The sequence below is a fragment of the Vicia villosa genome, linkage group LG5 (genome assembly GCF_029867415.1).
Source record: "Vicia villosa cultivar HV-30 ecotype Madison, WI linkage group LG5, Vvil1.0, whole genome shotgun sequence".
Lineage (NCBI taxonomy): Eukaryota > Viridiplantae > Streptophyta > Magnoliopsida > Fabales > Fabaceae > Vicia > Vicia villosa.
The window spans coordinates 90,017,970-90,042,200 of NC_081184.1; the positions used below are offsets into that span (position 1 = coordinate 90,017,970).

The 24,231-nt window shown below is 36.2% G+C and overlaps 3 protein-coding genes across 3 annotated transcripts; all 3 read right to left on the reverse strand.

Annotated features, from left to right (window-relative positions):
- Nucleotides 1–4,001: 4,001 nt before the first annotated feature.
- On the reverse strand, nt 4,002–6,104 carry LOC131604986 (uncharacterized). Its single transcript, XM_058877393.1, has one exon. It carries the CDS (start codon nt 6,102–6,104, stop codon nt 4,002–4,004), a length of 2,103 nt encoding a protein of 700 aa, XP_058733376.1.
- A 3,881-nt stretch (nt 6,105–9,985) lies between these two features.
- Nucleotides 9,986–12,042, reverse strand: LOC131606842 (DNA polymerase II subunit B4). The gene is made up of 3 exons (XM_058878950.1): nt 11,725–12,042; nt 11,403–11,521; nt 9,986–10,533 (listed from the first exon to the last, which is right to left on the reverse strand). The coding sequence occupies exons 1-3, from the start codon at nt 11,880–11,882 to the stop codon at nt 10,298–10,300; spliced, it is 513 nt and encodes a 170-aa protein (XP_058734933.1). The 5' UTR covers nt 11,883–12,042; the 3' UTR covers nt 9,986–10,297.
- A 6,453-nt stretch (nt 12,043–18,495) lies between these two features.
- LOC131606843 (glucan endo-1,3-beta-glucosidase 14-like) lies at nt 18,496–20,128 on the reverse strand. The gene is made up of 2 exons (XM_058878952.1): nt 19,063–20,128; nt 18,496–18,760 (listed from the first exon to the last, which is right to left on the reverse strand). Exons 1-2 carry the CDS (start codon nt 20,083–20,085, stop codon nt 18,668–18,670), a joined length of 1,116 nt encoding a protein of 371 aa, XP_058734935.1. The 5' UTR covers nt 20,086–20,128; the 3' UTR covers nt 18,496–18,667.
- Between the last annotated feature and the right edge of the window lie 4,103 nt (nt 20,129–24,231).

The following is a 24,231-nucleotide window of genomic DNA, read 5'->3' on the forward strand; positions in this document are numbered from 1 at the left end:
GTCAGATGAAGAAAATGCTGCTCAAGAGGCTGTGAATCAACAAGAAAGTCTGGCAAATGTCAGAAGGAAAGAGATATCTAAAGGCAAAGCAAAGATTGTTGAAGAGCCTAAGAATAAGAAACAAAAGAGGACTGAGGCTGTGGTCGAAGCTTTTCAGAGAGCATCCAAAGGTATATGCATTTCTGAACCTGATTCTGCTCCTGCTGATGTTTCAGAAGTTACACCAATAGCGGTTGCCCCTACCCCTGAACCAGAAAAAGCCACATCAGAATCACCTGTATCTGTCCGTGTTCTTACACCTCCATCTTCTCCCACAACCAAACCAAATTCTCCTCCTCTTTCACCAATTCCAGATGCCTCCATCCCTTCTCCTTCACCCTCAACTAACTTTGTTTCTGACCAAGCTGCTGTTGATCATATTCTAGATATACCACCAATTCAAACTCTCTTTCCACCACACACAAATATCTCCATCTCTCAACCTCCTCCCCATGCCACCTTTGAACCTATTCCTTCTACCTCTCTAAATAACCATAGTGACTCTATTCTTCCAACCTCTGCATCACATGAACAGCTGCTCCGTGATTGCAACTACACTCCCAAGCCTCGTCCTGAAGCTGAAGTGGTAGTGTTAGATTCTGATACTGAAGCAGAATCTTCTTATAGGTTGAATAGGGAACCTCAACCGTACTTCATCCCCAACCCTGCCTTTTCAAAAACCCAATTAAAATCCCACCCCATCTACCCTATTGGTGAAATTTTTGAAAAAGTAAAGAGGAATCTCAGAAGTATCTTTGATACTCTCAGAATTGCTGAAAGTTCTGGCTTGAATGATGTTGCTATGCGGAACTTCTGGAGGATCTTACGCAGAGAATCAGATGCTCTGTTTTTAGAACTTCAGGAAGCCTGTATAGAAGCTGCCCCACGGCCTCGTGGAATTCTGAGAAGCTATGAAGACTTCTGGTTTGTTCGTCTCAGAGGAAGACATCTTTTGGAAGAGAAGCCCTTTTTGGATGAATTGGAACAAGCAAGGCTGGCTGCTGCATTAGAAGCTAATCCATGCAGGGATATTGTTATCTGGATTCCTGATTATCCTGTTCTTCTTGGAGATTTCAAGACCCTCTTTGACTTTCTGAGGGAAAACCCTTCTGAGAAAGACCCAAGCTTGGTCATTCCAGAAGTTGTTGACCCACCAGAAGTTGAAGGTCCTTCTGCTCCCAGGAATCTTGCTGCCATTCTTCAGGCACTTGAGAATGGAGATTCGGAAATTCCTGCTGCAGATTATGGAGATGCTTCTATGCAAGAAGCAGATGTAGAAGATCATGTTGATGAAACCATTCCTGTTGAGGAAAATCCTATAAATGATCTAACTATGGAAGCCACGGATCAGAATGCCATCCCTGTGGATAGAAGCTGTGAAGCTTCTTCTGATGAACCTTCTCGTCTTGCAAGGACTCTGGAAGTTCTTCAGAAGAACCAGGATGAGCAAAGCTCAGTCAATGCTGAGTTTAGAGCTTTCATAGAGAAGCAAAATGAGCACAACAATGGGGTTCAAGAGATGCTGGCCAAGATCTTGTCAAGGCTAGGGTCGTCTTGGATTGAGTCTTTGTTGTTTTGTTTTTGCTTTTGCTGCATCTGTTTTGTGCATCTTGTCTTCCTTCTCTTCGTGTACTTCTGTACTTGTCTGTTTGAACTTCAATGAAAATCATCCTTTTTTTCTTCCGTGTGTTTTTTTTTGTTTGTATCTGAATCTTTTCTGTTTTTTGATGATATGACAAAAAGGGGGAGAAATATATGATAAATGATCTGATTAATATTATCAGTTACCGAGTAAAAAGGCTCCACATTTACTAACAGAACTTGCAAAGTTCTATGTTTTTAAGTTGTGTTGTTGCAGGAATCAAAGATTCAAGATCAACATAAGAAGCAACAAAATGAATCAAGCTCTTGGATTCTTGAAGCAAGCTGAGTGCTAGGAAGCTTCAGAATCAGAAGCAAGAAGGAAGAATGATCAGAAATAGCTCTTGGATTCTTGAAGCAAGCTGAGTGCTAGGAAGCTTCAGAATCAGAAGCAAGAAGGAAGAATGATCAGAAATTCTGATAATAGAATATGATCCAAATCATTGTCTATTTGCTCTGATACATTGTCTATTGGATCTGATATATTCTATATGGCTTATATGGCTCTGATACATATTTTGTGTTCTGATACACATTTTATGTTCTAACTCATTCATGCTGACTTTTGTCGTTTAGTTTTGTTCTGTAACATTTCAGGATGTAGAGATGCTATGATGATGCTCTGGTACATTCAACAATGTTCTGATACAATATAGCATGAAGTGATGTAAGAAGAAATTCAAAGCTCTGAAGCTATCCTATGGAAGCAGGAATCAGAAGCTGTGAATGTTCTGAAGATCAAAGAAATTCAAGTTCTGAAGCTGTCCTAAATGGAAGCAGGAATCAGAAGCTGTGAGTGTTCTAGGGATCTAAAGAAATTCAAGTTCTGAAGCTGTCCAATGGAAGCAGAAGTCAGAAGCTATGAATTATCAGAAGACAGAAGCTTATGTGATCGTCTCTACCGAAATAATTAGGGAAGTCTTTTATTATTAAAGTTCTTCGAGTATTTATTTCAGGGGGAGATTATTCATCTCAGGGGGAGATTATTAATCTCAGAGGGAGACATATTCACATGCTTATGCTATAGCTGTGTAATTTGTTTTTAGCCGTCTGCTCTTTCTGATCGCAAATTCATATCATTTATATATGTTTTTGTCATCATCAAAAAGGGGGAGATTGTTAGAACAAGATTTGTTCTGATCAATATTCTTAGTTTTGATGATAACAAGGATATGAATTTTGTGTGAGATAATGTGGTACTCTAATACATTGCAATTTCCATTTCAGGAAATATATAAAGAGTATGCACAAATCAGCGCTCAGAAGCTTTGTCTCAGAAGGTTCAGCATGCAACATCAGAACATGGTCTGGCAAGACATCAGAAGATGGTCAAGGCAGAATCAGAACATGGGTCTATGGAAGCATCAGAAGAACTTGAGATCAGAAGCAGAAGCATTGAAGTTCTCATGGTATCACGCTCAAAAGCACTTCAAGGTCAGAAGACAAGAAGATGCTATGCACCAAGCTGTTTGACTCTGATGATATTCAAATATTTTATTCACAAACATCAGATCAGAAGAAAGTACAGGTGGCAGGCTATGCTGACTGACAAAAGGAACGTTGGAAGCTATTAAAGGCAACGTCAGTAGACACAGCGTGAACAAGGCTCGAGGTAGTTGACAAAAGCGTGAAACATTAAATGCAATGCTGTACGGAATACGCAAAGCATTAAATGCGCCCAACGGTCATCTTCTCAAACGCCTATAAATATGAAGTTCTGATGAGAAGCAAGGTTACCCCAATTCTGAACGAAATTATTCTGAAAGACTTGCTGAAACGCTGTTCAAATTCAAAGCTCAGAAACTTCATCTTCATCAAAGCTCACTACATTGCTGTTGTAATATATTAGTGAGATTAAGCTTAAACGTTAAGAGAAATATCACTGTTGTGATTATAGCTTTTAAGAAGCATTGTAAAACTCTTATTTGATTACATTAATTTGTAAGTAACTAGAGTGATCAAGTGTTGATCAGGATACTCTAGGAAGTCTTAGCTTGTGTCTAAGCAGTTGTAATTAGAGTGATCACGTGGTGGTCAGGATACTCTAAGAAAGTCTTAGCTTGTGTCTAAGCATTTGTTCCTGGAGTGATCAGGTTGTGATCAGGATACTCTAGAAGACTTAGTCGCGGACTAAGTGGAAAACCATTGTAATCTGTTGCGATTAGTGGATTAAATCCTCAGGTGAGGTAAATCACTCCGTGGGGGTGGACTGGAGTAGTTTAGTTAACAACGAACCAGGATAAAAATAACTGTGCATATTGTTTTTATCGTTCAAGTTTTTAGACTACACTTATTCAAACCCCCCCTTTCTAAGTGTTTTTCTATCCTTCACCACTTGCACGATTAGGACAATTTTTTTTATTGTGTCCGACTTGGCGACATAAACCACACTTTCTTTCTAGCTTATCGAGCTCGTCCATTTCAGTCGTGATACGCTTGCTTTTGGGACGACCCTTTTTATTTCTCCGCATTTGGTCGTTGTGCCAAACAATTTCCCCCTCGTACGCAGGCCAATAATCCTCTTTTGCTACCACTGCAAAGCCATTGTTGTATACGTGGAGCAAGGTCTCAGACTTGTAAATGGGAGACAGGAGTGCTAATGCATCTAAGTGAGAATGGGCACATGCTGCAATGACATGGGAGCAAGGCATACGAAATGCCTGAAACTTGCCGCAATCGCACCAACGTTCTTCTAGTAGAACCCTATACTCTTGTCTTGGTAGCACTTCGCCGTGGTCGATTGTCTCTCTGACCATGAAATTATGGTTATGTCGGTCAAACCTTGTAACCGTATGTGTGTTGGCCTTCGCACTTTCTGCCTTGATAAATCTTGTGCAACATTCACTCCACAATTGTCCAGCTCGTAACACAGCGTCCCACCTTTCACCTCTTTGTGCAAACAATGAAGCCATCCTAAAATATGTTGATTTTACCAAAGCGGTTACAGGGAGGTGTCGTATGCCTTTGAAGACACCGTTCATTGATTCAACAAGATTTGTTGTCATGTGTCCCCATCGATGTCCATTGTCGTATGACCTTGTCCACTTCTCCACTGGAATATTATCAATCCAAGTACCTGCATCTGGATTTGACAGTCTGATCTCTCTACGATAATGTTTGAAAGATGGTTGAGTTAATGCATACCCTGCGTTCATAACCAATTTTCGAAGGGCCCTGTCTTTAATTTCTCGCGTGAAATTTTGTACAATATGTCTAATGCAGAAGACATGCGTAGAAGGGGGGTCATGCCAACCATTAGCCGGGTTATTGTATGCACTAACAATAGAAGCATGTCTATCAGAGATCAAACAGAGACCTTCTTGCGGAGCCACGTGTGTTCTAAGATGTTTGAGAAAAAAACTCCAACCACCACCGGTCTCTCCCTCGACTAGAGCGAATGCAATTGGGAAGACGTTGTTGTTTCCGTCTTGTGTGACTGCCATCAGTAGGGTGCCTTTGTATTTTCCGCACAACCACGTTCCATCTATTTGAATAATAGGTTTGCAGAATGAAAACCCTCTGATGCAAGGTTGGAAGGCCCAGAATAGACGACGAAATATTCCATTTCCGCTGACAAGAGTACCATTTGGGGCATACGCAGGCAATGTTTCCATCTCATAAATAGTACCAGGAGCATAAGTGCAGAGTGCATTTAAGTAGCGGGGTAACTCTTTGTATGATTCCTCCCAATTACCATATACTTGTTCAATCGCCTTGGTTTTTGCTAACCATGTTTTCCTGTACGAGGGCGTATAGTTGTATACTTTAGTGATGTGAGAAATTATTGTTCTCACCTTCAACGATGGATCATTGTTGATGAGAGGCAAGATTTCTTGACATATCAGATCGTAACTTAACTTACGATGATCTTGCGAGCGAGAAGAGTTGATGCAAGTGTGAGGTTGGGAAATTTTGCCTATCACCCATGAATCACTTCTCAACCTGTATGAAGCAGTGAGCTTGAACAAACACTCGGTATTGGTACATTTGATTTTGTACCGTTCTACATTTTTTCGGTCCACTTTAAAATCCACAGAGTGTAACATGTGGAACTTTTTTATTGCTCGCATGCACTCATCCTTCGAACGAAAACTATCTTTCTCTTTTAAGGTTGCATCTGACTGCATGCAGACATTGTGGAATATGTCTGATGAGGGTTCATCATCGGCCATGTCAACGTTCGACATGTGAGACGGCGGTGTGTATATTGAAATTGGAGGTATTACACCTTCAACATCGTCTTTAGAATCATCGTTCACCATGTTATCAAATGCTAACTCTGGATCTTCTTCGTCTTCATCAATTGCATCGACCTCAGCTTGTTCTACTTCGATGGGATCAACGACCTGGCTCTCGTTTGGTTGTTGGAGCAGAACATACAACTCAATCGAGTCGTATCCAGAAAATTCATGATTACAAAACATGTTTTGTAAATCTTCATCATCCTTAACCTCCACCTGGTAAAATTTTGTTTGATCTCCAAAAAAGACCGGATGTTGATAGAAGATCTGTAAAACTGTACCTCGGGATAGCTTGATCTCCAATCGATTTTTGAAATGTACGAAGTTCGATTTTCGACTTAAACAAAATTGGGTAACTTCAGTGTTTCGAAATAAAAAACCAGATGCATCACATTGGTAAGTCTCACCATTGATGTGTGCATTAATAATATATTGAGGTGCAGAGGCCATCTTGTTGTTTTAGTGTTTGAGAGTTTAAGAGTTATGTTTGAGTACAGAGCCCTTCATTTCATCTGATATATATAGGTGAACAGAAAAAAAAAATAAGAATAACTAAGTCGCCGTATGAGATGGCGCCTTTGTACAAAAAAAAACACTAAGTCGCCATATGAGATGGCGCCTACTTACCTTTTTGGTCAAGATTCCGAGCTCAGCAAAGTCTTACACACTCTGCCACCTATTCTTACACATTCCGCGGCCTAGTCTAAATAGCATAGCCTGCACCACGCCATCTTGAATGGCGCCTTAGTGTAATTTTGGGAAGGGAGGCGCCATATCATATGGCTTGCTCGTGACAAGTGCATGTCATGCATGCAACTCCACCCACCTCATTAAATTGGCCATGCAAACTATTTCCTATAAATACACTTGTATGATTTTATTTTTCATCATCACTTCTAACAATCTCTACTACACACTCATATAATTTCGATCAAACTTTCCATTATGGCTCTTCTCACTTTGGGCGAGAAACACAGAGGCACAATAGCAAACATTGCCGAATTTGTGAGTTTTACATATTAATTCGTAGATTTTACGTTATCGCATATTTTACACGTTCGTATATTTTACATATTATTATTTTTTTTGTTTAGAATCCCGAAAGATTTCGATGTCGTCGACACGGTTTTCCGTCTCCCGATCCTATTATCATACCATATTTAATACAAGCGGGTTTTGGACATGTGATAAACATTTCAAACACAACAATTGACACGAAGTTCATACTTGCACTGTTAGAAAGATGGAGACCGGAAACACACACGTTTCATCTCCCCATTGGTGAATTCACCGTCACCTTAGAAGATGTTTACATGCTGTTGGGTCTTCCCATTGACGGTAACGAGGTGAATGGTCCTGTTCAACTACCCAATAGTCTATGTGAGGAATTGTTAGGCAAAGATATGTTAGGTGAAGGTGATGCGAGGGGACAAGGTATTTTTCTTACTCAACTTAGGGATCATTATGATAGTCTTTGATTGAATGACAATTCAACCGAGGAAGAAAAAATAAAAAAATCTAGAAATTACATTATATTGATGTTTGGTTGCTTCTTATTTCCCGAAAGTACGGGCAATAGTGTCAATATGTTGTATTTACCATTGCTTCGAGATTTTAACCAAACAAGAGAGTATAGTTGGGGTTCCGCTGTTTTAGCCTTTCTATACGCTTCATTATGTAAGTGTGCAAGAAAAAATGCTTGTACTTTCTATGGATGCGCCCTCTTGCTACAAGTATGGGGTTGGTGGAGATTAGACTCTCTTAACCCCATAAACGACATGATATTCAGCTTCCCCTACGCAACAAAGTAAGTCCACATCGCTATCTATTTCATATTAACTGATGATAAATATTTGTAAATAACTTAATAAAACTCTTTGTTTTAGGTTTTGCGTAACGGGCATGAATTACACGAAGAATCCTCGACGACATCTATCCACGTATCGAAATCTTTTGGATCACCTTGGGGAAGGCGATGTATGTATTACGTATACAATTTTCTTATTTTACTTTATTTATCTTTAATCTTTGAATTAATTTAACTTTATATGCAGTTTATTTGGAGACCATATTTGGGTTTGGAGCATCAACCCAACCAAGAGGATATGGAAATTTGGACTGCAAAAACCACAATCATACGGTTCAACGTTGTGGAGATGCACCAGAGCGACCGAGTTAAAATGCAGTTCGGCATGCTTCAAGATATTCCGTCTGACCCAACTTGTTTGGATCCTTGGCATCAAAAAAGGGTCGACGGTCAGTGGGATATTGTTCACTGGCAAAATTTTGCACCGGAATTTTGTAGGATGTGGAGGAGACGTGCCCGACATGTGTTGTTGTTTCCTATTTTCCCCAATGAGCATCCTATGCAACACACACGTCAATATATGTCATGGTACAGAATGGTTACTAACCCTGAGATGTTTGTGGCTGAGCCTAGGTATTTGGTCGACCCACGCACACGTTGGGCATCGACATCAAATCAACAACAACAATACCAACCAACACACACCACCCAACAAGTAAACCAACAAGAATACCAACAACCGTTCACCACCCAACAACAATACCAACACCAAACCTCCCATCAAACACAACGGCGACGTAGATCCACAAGCACCCAACCCCAATACACCGACATGCCCCACGCACAACCACAATACCAAGAACAAAGACAATACTTTCGAAGCGACGGTGCGGGCCCTTCATCATACCCTAGCCCAGACATGGGCATGCATGAACAATATTCCCCAACCGACCCCACCTACAGCCAACCATCACACCATACTAGCCAACAAACTTATATGTACCAAACTCCACAAAATCCAATTCCAACTTACCCAACTTTTTCGGATGAGCAATGTTATCGAGTTCGCGTTGATCCCACCCCCCCACCGATGCGACAAAATTTTGACAATATGGGTCAACGATTATTTGCAAGCGGGACTTCGGAAGATTTTGATCTGACGGATTACATGGACCCTGAACGCATTGATTTCACGGGGCCCTCAACCCAACCACAACATGAAGGTCCTAGAGTGCAACAGCGAACTAGGCGATCTCGCAATAGTCGTTTTCAAAATCCGAACGATAATTAAATTTTATGTAATTCTATTCCTATTATATTATGTAATCGTTTTATCTTAATGGAAATCTTTGTCGTCTTTATTCAAGTGTCTATTTTCAAAAATTTAAGGAAACAAAAAGAAAAACAAAAAGCACCTAGGCGCCATATGAGATGGCTTGTTGCAGAAAAGCTGCACAGAGGAGCCAACTCATATGGCGCCTCCCTTAGTAGGAGCCATTTCATATGGCGCCTCCCTTCATCTGGTACAATGGTGGCGCCATCTCATATGGCGCCTTGGTGTTAACGTATTCTGAAACCTGGTTATTTGCGTAATTTTTCCCGAAACGTGGTTATTTGCGTAAAATTTTTTTAATACATGGTTATTTAAAAAAAAAAATCGTTTAATGCACCATATAAAATACTACCACGCTCTCGTGAAGATACAATAATACCCTTAGATTTCAAAGATACATCTTAGGGTGCACCCCAACTCAATACAATTCTAAATTAGACACTAAATCAGTGGAAAAAATTACAAAAATGCATCTATGTGAATATTATAGAGATGCATCTCTGGATGTTGTTTGATTAAAAATGCATCCGAATCCTTTTTCTTCCCTCACTTTTAAAAAAACACTCAAATTTCTCAAAGTGTCTTAATTCACACTCTCTCAAAAACACGAGTATCTAATTAGTTATGATTTGAAAAGCTAAGTACCACTAGAGTTGTCTTTCCTGAAACAACTTTGTTGTTGTGAATATGGACATATTGTCTAAATACTGCCACTTTATTCCATTGATATACCCTTTACCGCTGGAAATGCAAAGAGAATTGACTGACCATGATGAGGCCTTAAGAGAAATTCATGATCATTTACTGCGCCCCCAAGAATGCATGAAGGTGCATGCATATAAGAAAAGAATAAATGACTTTTTAAATTGGAGAGTAGATTTTTGGTCAAGCTAAGGGCATAGTTAAATTTGTAACAGCAGTGGGTGTAAATAGAATTGCTCATGTTCAACCCTCTATATCCAAACGCACATAATGAAAGAATGAAATCATCCAAGATTTAGGATGGAATATTCTTCCTAAAAGCTTCCTTCCATCAGGGTTAGTGGAGGCTAGCATTTTACAAACAAAACTTGGCTGAAAGCTATATTTTTGAGATTAATACATAGTTGACAAGTACGCAGCATTCAAGCCACAAGGAATCATAAATAAGTTTTACATCTTGACTCAGGTGTGACTAGTAACTAATGTCATTGCCCTCATTCCTTTCATTTCATTGATCATCATCATCACCTTGTTCTAATGCCATAGGTCATCATCATCACCTTGTTCGCCTTTCTCGGATGGCTCACCTTGATCTCCTTTATCAGATGGCTCTCCTTGATCGCCTTTCTCAGATGGCTCTCCTTGATCGCCTTTTTCAGATGGCTCACCTTTATCAGACGGCTCACCTTCCAACTTTCTTTTCTTTCCCTTCTCATCTCCCTTTCCCTTTGACACGGTCGCTTTCTTCCCAGCATTCTTCTTCCTAAACTCTGATAAACAATAAAGTGTTAAGGTCTGCCTAATAACGCAATAACAACAAATGAACCCTTCCATATGCCAAGTTAGCACAGACATTAGTCAAATCCAAATAATTACATATATTGTTTCTTATTATATGCATGAATGATATAACATTCATTTCTTTGAAAATGAAAAAAAAGTAGTGTCACATGTGATTCCAAAACATACTCCAAGAAATCGTCCCAGCCCTCTTTGTAGATATGAACCAAATATTACTCACTAGCTGATCACGCTTGTTAGTGCAGCATAGCACTTCCCCATGCTCAGAGTTGGTGGACAATGTACACAGTACAGCATAGAACAAGCTCAGTTTTAAGCTTTTAGTTAAGGAATACAAACTTCAGAGTAACCCATCTGACCCAGGTTAAACACTTCATGGACACTTTGAATGCTCCACCAAGAAGGAATTAGTCCTAATTACATATATTACATCCTAACTATTAAAATTCAACATCAATAATAGACAACACTTTTTCCATTTAACGTGGATTAGTCCTAATCACACTTAACAAATTTTTTGAACTTCTATTACAGTAAAAATAAGATTAGCATAATAATTAAATAAATGATAACCTTTGTAGCACCGATACTTCTGAAAAAAGGCGGTGGTGACACCAACATTTGTAATTACGTTTAATTTATTCATTTTTTTCAAATTGCTTCATAGATGATAACACTTTAGCACGATGTAAGCCTTAAAACATCAACTGATCATTGCTTCACTTCACTGGAAGCTAGCAAATTAATGCTCATAGAAATCATATAAATCATAGAAAACTAAAATATAAATCTCAGCTAGTCTAAAAACATAGTCATATCATAATTTAGTGAAAGTGACCTTCAAGAGAATCTTTTAGAGGGTTAACAAATTCAGTAAACTCAGTTTCTTCAAGAGCTTTGAAAACATCTTCAGCGTTGATAATTTGCCTCTTTGACTCCTTACATATATCATTAGCCCTGCACATACAAACAACACCCATCATTGTTCATCTTCTCCAATCTCACAAAGTTCCCATTTTTAAATATCTAATGAATTATCAAAACCCAGTGCAAAATTTCCCCAATTGCCTTCAAAATGTAAACCCTAAAACGGGCTCAGACTTCAGACCTCAAAATCAGTAAATTAGGGTTACAGAGAGAAGGAGAAAAAGGTTACTTACGTAGCGGAAAGGTAGTGGATGAATATTTTGGCACTTTCGGAGAATGCGAGAAGAGCGTCTTTGTGAACGGCAATGTCTCCGTCGTCGGAGCAAGTGGATAGCTTTTCCTTCACCACACGGCGTACGATGGTTTTGGGAAGCTCCTCCGCCTCTGCCATGGTCAACTTCTCTTATTCGATTTCTAATTGGGATTGAAATTAGGGTTGGAATTAGGGTCTCTGTGTTGTGGTCAATAACTAGGCTTGGTTTCCCGCCATATCATCACTTTCAGCTTCATGATGGAAAATTTCCATCTCTCTTGTCAAAGGAAAAAGAAAAAAAAAATACAAATTTTGTAGCATATACTTTTCCAAAAGAACAAAAGAATTTAATTAAAATATAGAGATACTGTTAAACAATTTTACCCAATCATTTAATCATATATGATAGGTGACTAGATGTTGTGACCGTGTAGAACTTTATAATAATTAATTAAAAAAATATTATATATTAAGAAAAATACATTTTTATTTGGAAGATATTCTTACAAAAATATATTATAAAATAGTAATTTTTAAAAGACTTGTAAGTTAAACAATATGTAATTTTTATAAATGAGTACAACAAAAATAATAATAATAATAATAATAATAATAATCATAATAATAATAATATTTATTTTCAGCGGATCAAAGACCCAATATAAAAGGTCTGCCAGTTAGTCCAAAGAAAGTCTAAAAATTATTTCATTTAGATGTATATATGCTTCTACAAGCGTAAGACTCAAGACACACATTTTTCATATTATACTTCACCTTTTTTTAGACTCATTCATGATTTGGACGTTGGAATGCTAACATTCTAGTCCACCCTCGCATTCCACTACAACGGAGGCTTGCAGCACTGCATCAAGAGTCTATCATCACAATTCACACATAATTTCTGTTTCGATCCAAAACTGTGGCACCATTGTGAGAATCGATTATTAATTCTCGTAAAATTCCACGATCATATCTCGTTTGATCCAAATCCAAATCATGACAGGAAGGCCTTCCGATGGAGATGGTAATTCCCGATTTTGACCCCTAGAACTTCTCCGAACAACTTAGTTCAGTGTTATCATCAATCTCGGTGGTTAATGAGATTAGAGAGACAACACTAAGGTAATAAGATCTTCTCATGTTGGACTCAACCCGATACACGTTGCAGATTGAAGAGCAAGGAGATGGCAGACCGCTGTTAGGATTTCATGACCACGAGAAGGTATACAAAATCGCTAATACTATGTTACCATTGGTCGTAATCGGCACCATGGCAAACCATACTATATCAAGCCTCTGATAGACAACAAAAGTGCGTGTAACTTGATGTACTTAGAAATCTTTAGAACTTTATGTCTATAAATGCAAGATCTAAAACCATGCGAATACATGAGCCTTCTAGCATTCAACAATTCCACTACTTGATTGTGAAGAGGCATGGGTATGACCGTTTTTGCTCGAAGAAGGAGAAGACAAAAGAAACACAAGTGTACACTTCTTGATAGTTCCACGTGAAAATGTCTTCAACGACATCCTTGGGAGACATTTCTTGGCACCATTAGTGATTAAATTCTATGGCCTCCCCGATCCACCTTAAAATGAAATATCATAGTAATGGTGGCAAGCCGGTTACCATTGATGTCGACTCGCGCGGAGCTCGTCGAATTGATGAATCCATACTCAAATGACTCGGTAAATACTTCAACAGCTCCGGAGAAACCCCAAGCAAAGTTAATATTGAAGGATAGAAAAACACTTAGAAAGGGGGGGTTTGAATAAGTGTAGCTTTAAAAACTTGACAGATAAAAATAAATTGCACAGTTATTTTTATCCTGGTTCGTTGTTAACTAAACTACTCCAGTCCACCCCCGCAGAGATGATTTACCTCAACTGAGGATTTAATCCACTAATCGCACGAATTACAATGGTTTTCCACTTAGTCAGCAACTAAGTCTTCCAGAGTCTTCTGATCACACACTGATCACTCCAGGAACAACTGCTTAGATACCCTCTAAGACTTTTCTAGAGTATACTGATCCACACGATCACTCTAGTTACAACCTGCTTAGATAACCTCTAAGACTTCCTAGAGTATTCTGATCCACACGATCACTCTAGTTCCTTACAACTTAATGTAATCAATTCTAAGAGTATTACAAATGCTTCTTAAAAGCTATAATCACAAACTGTGATATTTCTCTTAACGTTTAAGCTTAATCTCACTAATATATTACAACAGCAATGTAGTGAGCTTTGATGAAGATGAAGATTCTGAGCTTTGAATTTGAACAGCGTTTCAGCAAGTTTAATATGAGTTGTTTTGGTGCAGAATCGTTAACCTTGCTTCTCATCAGAACTTCATATTTATAGGCGTTGGAGAAGATGACCGTTGAGTGCATTTAATGCTTTGCGTGTTCCGTACAGCATCGCATTTAATGTTATACGCTTTTGTCAACTACCTCGAGCCTTGTTCACGCTGTGTCTACTGACGTAGCCTTTAATAGCTTTTAACGTTCCTTTTGTCAGTCAGCGTAGCTTGCCACTTGTACTTCCTTCTGATCTGATGTTTGTGAATACAACGTTTGAATATCATCAGAGTCAAACAGCTTGGTGCAAAGCATCTTCTGATCTTCTGACCTTGAAGTGCTTCTAAGCGTGATACCATCAGAACTTCAGTGCTTCTGTTCTCTTGTTCTTCTGATGCTTCCATAGACCCATGTTCTGATTCTGCTTCGACCATCTTCTGATGTCTTGCCAGACCATGTTCTGATGTTGCATGCTGAACCATTTGAGACAAAGCTTCTGAGCGCTGAATTATGCGTACTCTTTATATATTTCTTGAAAAGGAAATTGCATTGGATTAGAGTACCATATAATCTTAAGCAAAATTCATATTATTGTTATCATCAAAACTAAGATAATTGATCAGAACAAATCTTGTTCTAACAAATATAATCTCGAAACCTAAAAAGTCGACGTCATTCAGGATGAACCCGTTTTGCCCACCAACACTAGGGTAAAGGCTCTAAAACTAGTTTCATATGGTGAATTTAAATTATCTGGCTTGATGATAATCCTTCTAGATGGGTAAAGATATGTGTCGGTCTCCCAACCAAAGTAAGAAAATGGCTTATCAAGTGCTTAAGAGCCAACACAGACCTTTTCGCCATTTCACCATACGTGATACCTAACATAGATTTGAGCATAGCATGTCACAAGTTGAACGACGATCCTGAAGCCTGATATGTCTCCTAGCAAAGAAGGATCTAGTCTTTTGAGATGGCTAAAGCAACAACCGAGACAGTTCAAGGACTTTTGAACGCAAACTTTATCTTCGAAGCAAGATACATTTAGTGGCTCTCTAAAGTTGTTCTAGTAAAAAAGGCTTCGGGAAAGTGGATTATCTGTGTCAATTATATGCGTGCCTTAAAGATCCTCACCCCTTGTCGAACATAGAGAAATTGGTAGGTAATTCAATCGGGTACAAACTTATGTCATTCATGGATGCATATTATGGCTACAACCAAATACCCATGTATGATCTAGATAGAGGAAAGATGACCTTCATGACCAAATGAACGAACTACCAATACATGTGATGTCATTAAGACTGAAGACCGCAAGGAAAACATAACATATGATGATGAACAAGATCTTCCAAGAAGAAATAGGGGAGACGTTGGAAGTTTACATGGACGACATCATTGTGAAGGCCGATGACCAAGATCTACATGGCTAACATCTTGACAGAGTATTCCCAAGGGTCCAGCAATACAACACCAGACTCAGCCCGAAAAAGTTTACCTTTAGGATCATAGCAGGAAAAATTATATAGGATTTTATCTTATAGAAAGAGGGATAGAAGCCAACCCTAACAAGTGTGAGGCAATCATTAAGATGAACGTATCATCTACCAAGAAAGAGGTTATGAAGATCAATGGGGATGTTAACGGTTATGAATCGATTCATCTCGGAGTCTGCCTAAGATGCATTACCATTTTAACAGGTTATTGTGGTTCTCACGTAGTTGACCAACAAAGACGTTTTGTACATTTACCTTGTCATAGTTGAGGAGGTTGTCAGCGTCTTCCTGATTAGAGAGCCAAATTCCTAGTAAAGTCTAATATAATTCATCTTTAAAGCTTTGGATGGCCCAGAAACACGCTACCAGAAGATCGAGAAGGAGGCTCTAGTTTTGGCGACTGCGTCTAGTATAAGGTATTGAAATATCACTCAAGTTATATTTTCATGTGACTCATCCATATCGATCTATTTCATCAAGTATATTGATGTGGTGGTCGTTGGAATTCTGTCACGTTAGGTGATCTTAATACTGATGTATGAGATGGATCAAATTGTAAAGTTGAAATCTAAAAATAAATATCATTCGGCGCTCTTAAAAAACCATGATATAATTGTTAGAAAATTTCTCATCCCACCCCATGAGTCTCTTACGCACCATCGAATTGACCTAAATGCCCTCGTGCTTCCGTAGATGCACTTCCGAAAGCACCCATTTTTTCAAAAAAAATAGTTTTTTTCGTAGATGCATCTACGGAAGCGTTAAAACATAGTGAAATTTGAGATTTTCCCAATTAATTTGGAAAATCAGAATGTTCTGTAGATACATCTACGGAATACTTTGTTTTCAAACCCTTCTGTAGATGTAGTTACATTAGATTTCATGAACTTAATTAATTTGGAATTTTCCCAATTAATTGAGAAATTAATTTGATATTTTCCCAAATAATTAATTTGTAACTTAATTGAGATTGTTCCAATTAATTGGAAAAATCCCAAGTTTCACTATGTTTTAATGCTTCCGTAGTGAAACTTGGGATTTTCTCCATTAATTGAGAAAATCTCAAATTAAGTTACAAATTAATTGAGAAAATTCCAAATTAATTTCTGAATTAATTGGAAAAATCGCAATTAGGAAAATCCCAAATTACACTATGTTTTAATACTTCCGTAGATGCATCTACGGGAAAAAAACTAAATTTTTCAAAAAAATTGGGTGCTTCCAGAAGTGCATCTACGGAGGGCAAAAATAAAATTTATTAAGATATATAGATATTGTTGAAATATTTATATTTAAATTTAAATATTATTTAATTATTATATTTAATGATTATTATCCACAAGAGACACACCACTTGACTATTAAAACCTTAAGGTAATATGTGTGTGGATTCTCTTATAAAGTATTATATCTTCATTTTTCTAATTAATGTGAGACTTCTTCCTCACCCTTGATTCTCAACAATCTTTTCATTTGTATTTTTTAGAAAAAACTTGATTAAAAATGGTATCAACGATAATGTTTATTGCGGTCGTTTTTGTAGTAAATGAGACTGTGCTTCTTACTTATTATTCACAAATAATTCTTCACATCAACAATAAAATTTAAACTATATCCTTATATATTTATTATCAATTGAATAAATAATACAATTTTTTTTTCAAGAGATGAATTTAAATTCTCAATAATCCTTATTACCAACCGAATAAACTTTTATTGGTAAATTAGGTACATAAATTTGTACTATTAAATATTTCACCAAACTACAATCTATGTTTCTTTCATCATGAAAGCTACCCATTTCCTAATGCTTTGAGCAACATATTTTCTAAAACAATATTAAAAACAGAGTACAATTGAACATGTTATTGCCGACATCATGATATGGCTGAATCAGTGTTTCACTTTCATGTGGATAGATTAACATGTCAATTTATGCCATCGGGACCAATCTTATGTGTGCACTAGTTTTGTAGATACTTTGATAGATTTTCTATAATGGGTAGGTTGTTAATAGATATTGTCATACCTATTCTTTTCCCATGTCTGTTATGAATATCTCATTAACACACCAAGATAGTGTTGTCCTCACCCCTGTGTATATGAATCTTAATTATTATTGCCTCTCTAAGATTAAATGGTTCTATTCAAACACTCCATATGAATAACTATCAAGGTCCAATAAGAAATGCATGGACAAAACTTTTAAGCTGCCTTCTCCGCAAAAACTCGAAAAAAATAGTGCACAACCTATGTAGATTGACACTTCTGAAAAACGGCGTGTTTGTGTCATGTGTCGGTGTTAGTGTCATATTTGAGGTGTTTGTGCTTCATAAAAACTAACATAATTGAAGGCATGAGTCTAAAATTTTGATCAATTTTACATAAAGATGAGGGCGGGACGGAATGAACATGCAAACTTGAAATCTAAGGACTATAAATTGCAAAAATTCTTGTTAATATTTTGCATCCGCAAAAATCTGAAAAAACATAATATAGAAAATCAGGTAAAATAAGCATGTCTGAAGGGTCAGAGCCGCTTTGTCATCCTTTCTAAGAAGGCAACATTAGTTTTTCCCCCAATAATCAATAATCTGTGATGCAACCCAATTGGACTTTTGGTTCAAGACAACAACAATTCACAAAATATATGGATCCAAAAATTTTCAATTAAATTATTTCCAACTGTTCTAAATTGTATAATAGTGGTAGCATAAAGCCAAGAATAAAATGGTATGGTGGCATAAAATTAGCCTTCCCTTTTAATCCTCTGACTAAACTTTCTTACTTAAGCATATAATTTCTAATTTATTATTTTATGGTAGAATAGAATGGATCCATAAAATGATTGAGGGTATGATTAACCAGCATGTGACCTTAGACTCAAAATAAATATTCTACAACTATATATAGTCATTTTACATCACTACAAATTCAGTAGTCACATGATTAACGTGGTATCTCATAAATACTTTAATAGTAAATCAGAAAATTTGAATCTCCTTGCCAAAAAAAGTGCAAGAAAATTACAAAAATGGAAAATATAGAAAAACAATTCAGGAATCATTTGAATATTCCCTCACCTTTCTATAGAAGAAAAAACAAATATATAGTTATAGTCTTATAGAATTTCCCATGCTTCCAATCCTGAAAGCTCCCAAGCAAAGATCAAGCATGTAATTACTATCCATACAAGAAAATTGAAAGACAAAACCTGCATATAAGTAGATTAAATCATTAGACACATGCACACGAACATTGGTCCTAATACGTCGACATTGACATTATTAATAATAATTAATCAGATACATAGATTTCTGTTGAATACTTGACACACTTTTGTTCAGACGTGTCAGGGCTACAGATGTGGTCAACATTGACACTGGCAATAAAAACTAGTCTTAAAAATTAATCTGAGAGACTGACATATGTGTTGAGCACCAGACAATTTTTTGTTTAAATGTGTCGGTGCTACTGAGGTATTTATGCATAAAAATCAATGAGAATTTTCCTTACATTAGATTTGGATGATGGCAGAACCATTTGAGGAAGATAACCTTGCAATCCAATGTTATAAACAGGGCTACCATCTGGATAATAAAGACCATAGTTTCTCTCTGAAGCAGGACCATTTTTCATATCTTCATTAAAAAGTGCAAACACATATACATCAATTGGAACCAAAGGCTTTCCAGGAGTTCCTTGTTTCTCTTCAATTCTTCTAAGCAAATTTCCATTATACAATTTTGCATTCTCTATTGTAGCTCCAATTTCATCAGAATCACCCTTAGAAGGCCAACCTGTCTCAGAAACCCTAACTTCAATATTCATAAACCCTAGCACTTTGATTGCAGCATAAACAGCATCAATTTGTGCATACAACATGTTATCATAATGCAGATTTGTATTTGGATCAACCAAACCTTGATTAGGTTGAAATAATGCATAGTTCAAAGGTACCTCATTAGGGTTATCTTTGTATGCAAAAAAAGGGTAAGCATTGATAAGAAAAGGCGATTTAATTTCGTCGAGAAATTCAACTAGTGGTTGAATATATTGAATCAATTCTTCTTTAAAAGAACCGGACGAAGGAGGGTAAGAATTTTCCAAAATGTTGAAAGAAAAAGCCGTTGCCACGCTAATTAATCGGTCTAACCCGAGATTAACAAGCGCGGTATGCACATTTCGCATCGAAGGTAAAAGATTTAACATCAATTGAGTATTGTTACTATTGAAAACTTCATTTCCAACAGTTATGGAAGTTATTTTGGTTTGTGAAAGGTAAGGTAGAACATGGTGTTGAATCCAACTTTGAGCTTTTGAAGGGTTTGTCATGTTTTGTAGATTCTCATTTCCAATTCCTATAACAAATTCAACATTTGAATGAGAGAAAGCAAGCAGAACATTTGGATCAGCATCATAGAGTTTGATTTTTGTGACATTCATTGATCTTATGAGAAGAGCTACTCTAGAAGGAGATGGTAGATTGTTTGCTATTTGTCCATAGTTTATTCCAAAACTTAGGGAATTGATTTGCATAAATGAATCTGAAAAGATATGGTTTGAAATATCAGAAAGTTTATACTAGGAAAAACTAATATCATAGTGTGAACAGAATAAGACTAGTTAGAGATAACAATATTAACATATATAAGGTTGAAATTGAAGGGAAATGAGATAAGATAAAGTACCTGAAATGGTGAGAAGAAAGAAAAGAAGTGATTTGAAGAAGGAAAAGCTTGTCATTATTATTGATCTGATCTTGATTATAATAGGAAACAATTTCTAGGCACAGAAAGTGAGGTGATGCAAGGTTGAATTAATAATGTGTGAACGTGGCATCATGTACATTATATACTAGTATTAGTTATACTGGAGGAAGGGCAGGGGCAGAGCAACTGTTTTCAAGACTAGTTTTGACAGTTTGCATATCATTTTGATTACAAAATTTTTATAATAATTTTTGTTCCGGTCTGATTACAAAACTTTTATGATAATTTTGTTTCGGTTCACCTCAAAATTGTATTATCGCGGTTATAAGGTATTGCCCACTTTAAGTACGATTTTGTCTTTTAAAAGAGACGTCTCGTTAAGTTGAGATGTATGAGTGTTGTATATAAACTATCTTTAGTCTCGATTCCTAAATAATGTGGAACTATTTTACTCAATCCAAAACAATTGCCCCACTTGAAGCTAAGAGGCATGGTGTGAACTTTGAAGTTTCTCATATGGAGTCAATGTTCCAAGTGATCTCAAGTCCGCTCCATTGCAGCTACAAAAAGTATTGTCCGCTTAGAGTGTGAGAACTCTCGTGACTTTTTCCTTTGAAAAATATGTCTTTTTGAGTTGAGTTGCATAGGTGTGGTAGATAAGCTAGTTTTAATTACAATTCCCAAACAAAGATAGAACCACTTTTTATAATAATAATAATAATAATAATAATAATAATAATAATAATAATAATAATAATAATAATAATAATAATAATAATAATAATAATAATAATAATAATAATAATAATAATAATAATAATAATAATAATAATAATAATAATAATAATAATAATAATAATAATAATAATAATAATAATAATAATAATAATAATAATAATAATAATAATATCAAGAGTCATGATAACTTATAATTGGTAAAGATTTTATAAATAATTATATTTGGAAAAAAAAGTTTAACATTTTACAAAAGAATAATACTAATGTCTTAAAAGTCATTTAAAAATTAAAATATTTTTATTTTTATTAGATATTATAAATTTATAATATTATATTATATATTAGTAAAGTAGTTTATTTTTTTCAATCCTTACTTTATATATCTTCTCATTTTAATGAACATCTATTTTATTTACATGGTATAAAGAGTTTGGTTCACTCATGAGATATTTGCAACAATAAAAATCTCTATGAATTTATTGTTATATTGTGTTTCCTTACTCATTCAAATGATTAGTCTTATCAATTTTGTGTTTATGATTTTGCTTTTTTTCTATCTAAAATGATAGAAGTTCTTTTTAGTTATGCGTCTGAATTTGTTTCAATTTTAAATCTATAGAAAACTAGTAATAATCAATAAAAAATGATTCTCTTCAATCTATTAGTGCTCAACTCAATTAGGACTGTAATACCTGGTATAATTATCAACAAAAGACTATCAATAACTTAATTGATAAAGTCATTAGAGGATAATTGGTACTAGGTTGCTCAATTGGTCTAATTGTAGAGAGATTGATTAAATGAGTGGAAAATGGGATATTAAGGACATTTCACCTCTTAATTAAGTGACTAAGTTTTGTTGTGTGGCATATCATTTGGATTAAGAACAAAAATCAAATTTTTATAGAGTAGAAGAAGAAAGTGCACTTCATCTCCATTGCATGCATCAAAACCCAACTTTATGTTTTGAATCATCATCAAGCTCATCTCTATTTTCGTAGCTCCATCTTCATCTTCTCATTTGAGGTGAGTCTCATAGTTAGAGAGTTTAGGGATTTTAGAAGAAATTGTATGAAATGGGGTTTTGATGAGAATTGTTATTGCATGTTGTTAATCTATGCTCTTTTTGCTAACAATCATGCTATAGTAATGTATAAACATGTTTGGAACAGTTATGAGATTGCTGGAAGTTAGAAATGGGAATGGGTTTGGAGTTACACTATGAAAATGCAGATTTTCAGCTTTCTGCACAAGTGTAACCGGGTACGGCATATAGGATACTCGGGTACTACTCAGTCAGAATGCGCAGAAAGGCTGATTTTAGGGGGTGTAACCGGGTACGGCATATAGTGTACCCGGGTACCACTGATTATGAGCAGAAAATAGAAAACTTCGGAAATTCATAACTTTCGCCTCGGGTATCGGAATGACGCAAAGTTTATATTGTTGTAAAGCTAGTTAGATGTACTATCTAGGAAAATTATCCCCGTTGTTAAAATATCGTCTTCGATATACCTGACGCACATTCAGACAAATGTTGTGAATGGAGTTTTGTGTAACCAATACCCCAAGAGCAGTTCTGGTCCGAACAGGGAACCAAATGCCTCCTTAGTCGTGTGAGGCTTGTTTATATTGCATTTGAACATGTATATTATATATGATCATGGATGTGTTATTTCTCAATATGTGGATTATTGATGGATGCATTATGCTAAATGTTGTATTATGATCATATTATGCTTTTCGTTGTTCCGGTTGAACATTCGGAAGTTGTGTGCATTTGTGGCTTGATGATGTGATTGATGTATGCTTGAAGCTAGGGGTGGAAATAGGCTAGGCTAGGCTAGGCTTTAGAAGGCCTGAGCCTGGCCTATGATAAACTTAAAAGGCCTAAGCCTGGCCTACGGCCTATCATAGGCTCAGTTTTTTGGCCTGGCCTGGCCTTTTTAAAAGTCTGGCCTGGCCTGAAAGCCTATTTAAAAGGCCTGTATCTCATTAAAGTTTTCAATTAATCTATATAACTTAAGAAGTCTTGTAGGTCATATATAAGTAAACCTATTTAGCATTTGTTTTATATATATATATATATATATATATATATATATATATATATATATATATATATGGTAGCCTATTTAGCTTTTTTGTTTATATACAAAAACCAACTTATTTAACATATTTCTAATATATATAAAAATATAGGCCGGCCTATAAGGCTTCATAGGCTTTTTTAATAGCCTAAGCCTGGCCTATTTAATAAAATAGGCTTTTAAAAAAGGCTACTAGGTGTTAAAGCGCACATGACAAATATTACCACTGCGATGGCTGAAGGGGTTACCTTCAATAGGAAAACATCGGCATCTTGGTAAGTCATACACACCTGAGCTACCATCGCAATGCGCTCAGAGGGTCTTTATGGCGTTTCCTCTAGCAGGTAAACATTTGCGTGCTTGGTATGATGGGGATATGGTGCCATGTAGGCAATATCATGTCAAGAAAACTCACCTCTAGTGATGTCACGTAGATAATTACTAGGCTTTCATCTGGTGGACTTGTGTAGTCATTATGGCGTATTTAAGGCAAGATCAGGCCAGGCTTATTTAATAAAAAAGTTAAACTTAAGTTTTTTAAAGGCCTATTTAATAAAATAGGTCAGACTTAAGCTATTAAAAAAGCCTATGAAGCCTTATAGGTCGGCCTATATTTTCATGTATATTAAAAATAGGCTAAATAGATCAGCCTATATTTGCATATATATTAGAAAAAAAAGGCTAAATAGACAACCTATATATGCATGCATATTAGAACAAAGGCTAAATAGACCGGCCTATATGTGCATATATAGGCCGAGTTATAAGATTTCTTAAATAATATGAATTAATTGAAAACCATAATGAAAAATAGGCTTTTAAATAGGCTTTCGGGTCAGACTAGGCTTTTAAAAATGTCAGGTCAGGCCAAAAAAGAGAGCCTATTATAGGCCACAGGTGAGGATTAGACCTTTCAAGATTATCATAGGTCAGGCTCAGGCCTTATAAAGCCTAGCCTAGCCTATTTCCACCCCTACTTACGGTTCTTATTATAGTCATTATACAACATCTTCGTTAAATTGTGTGTTATGTGTGTATTAAATAATAGTGTTTGATGTTTCAAATCTATCATGGAAGTCTAATTAGTTATAATATGTTGAGTAAGCATTGAGTTAATAGTAATTGATCAAATTCCATGAAAATGA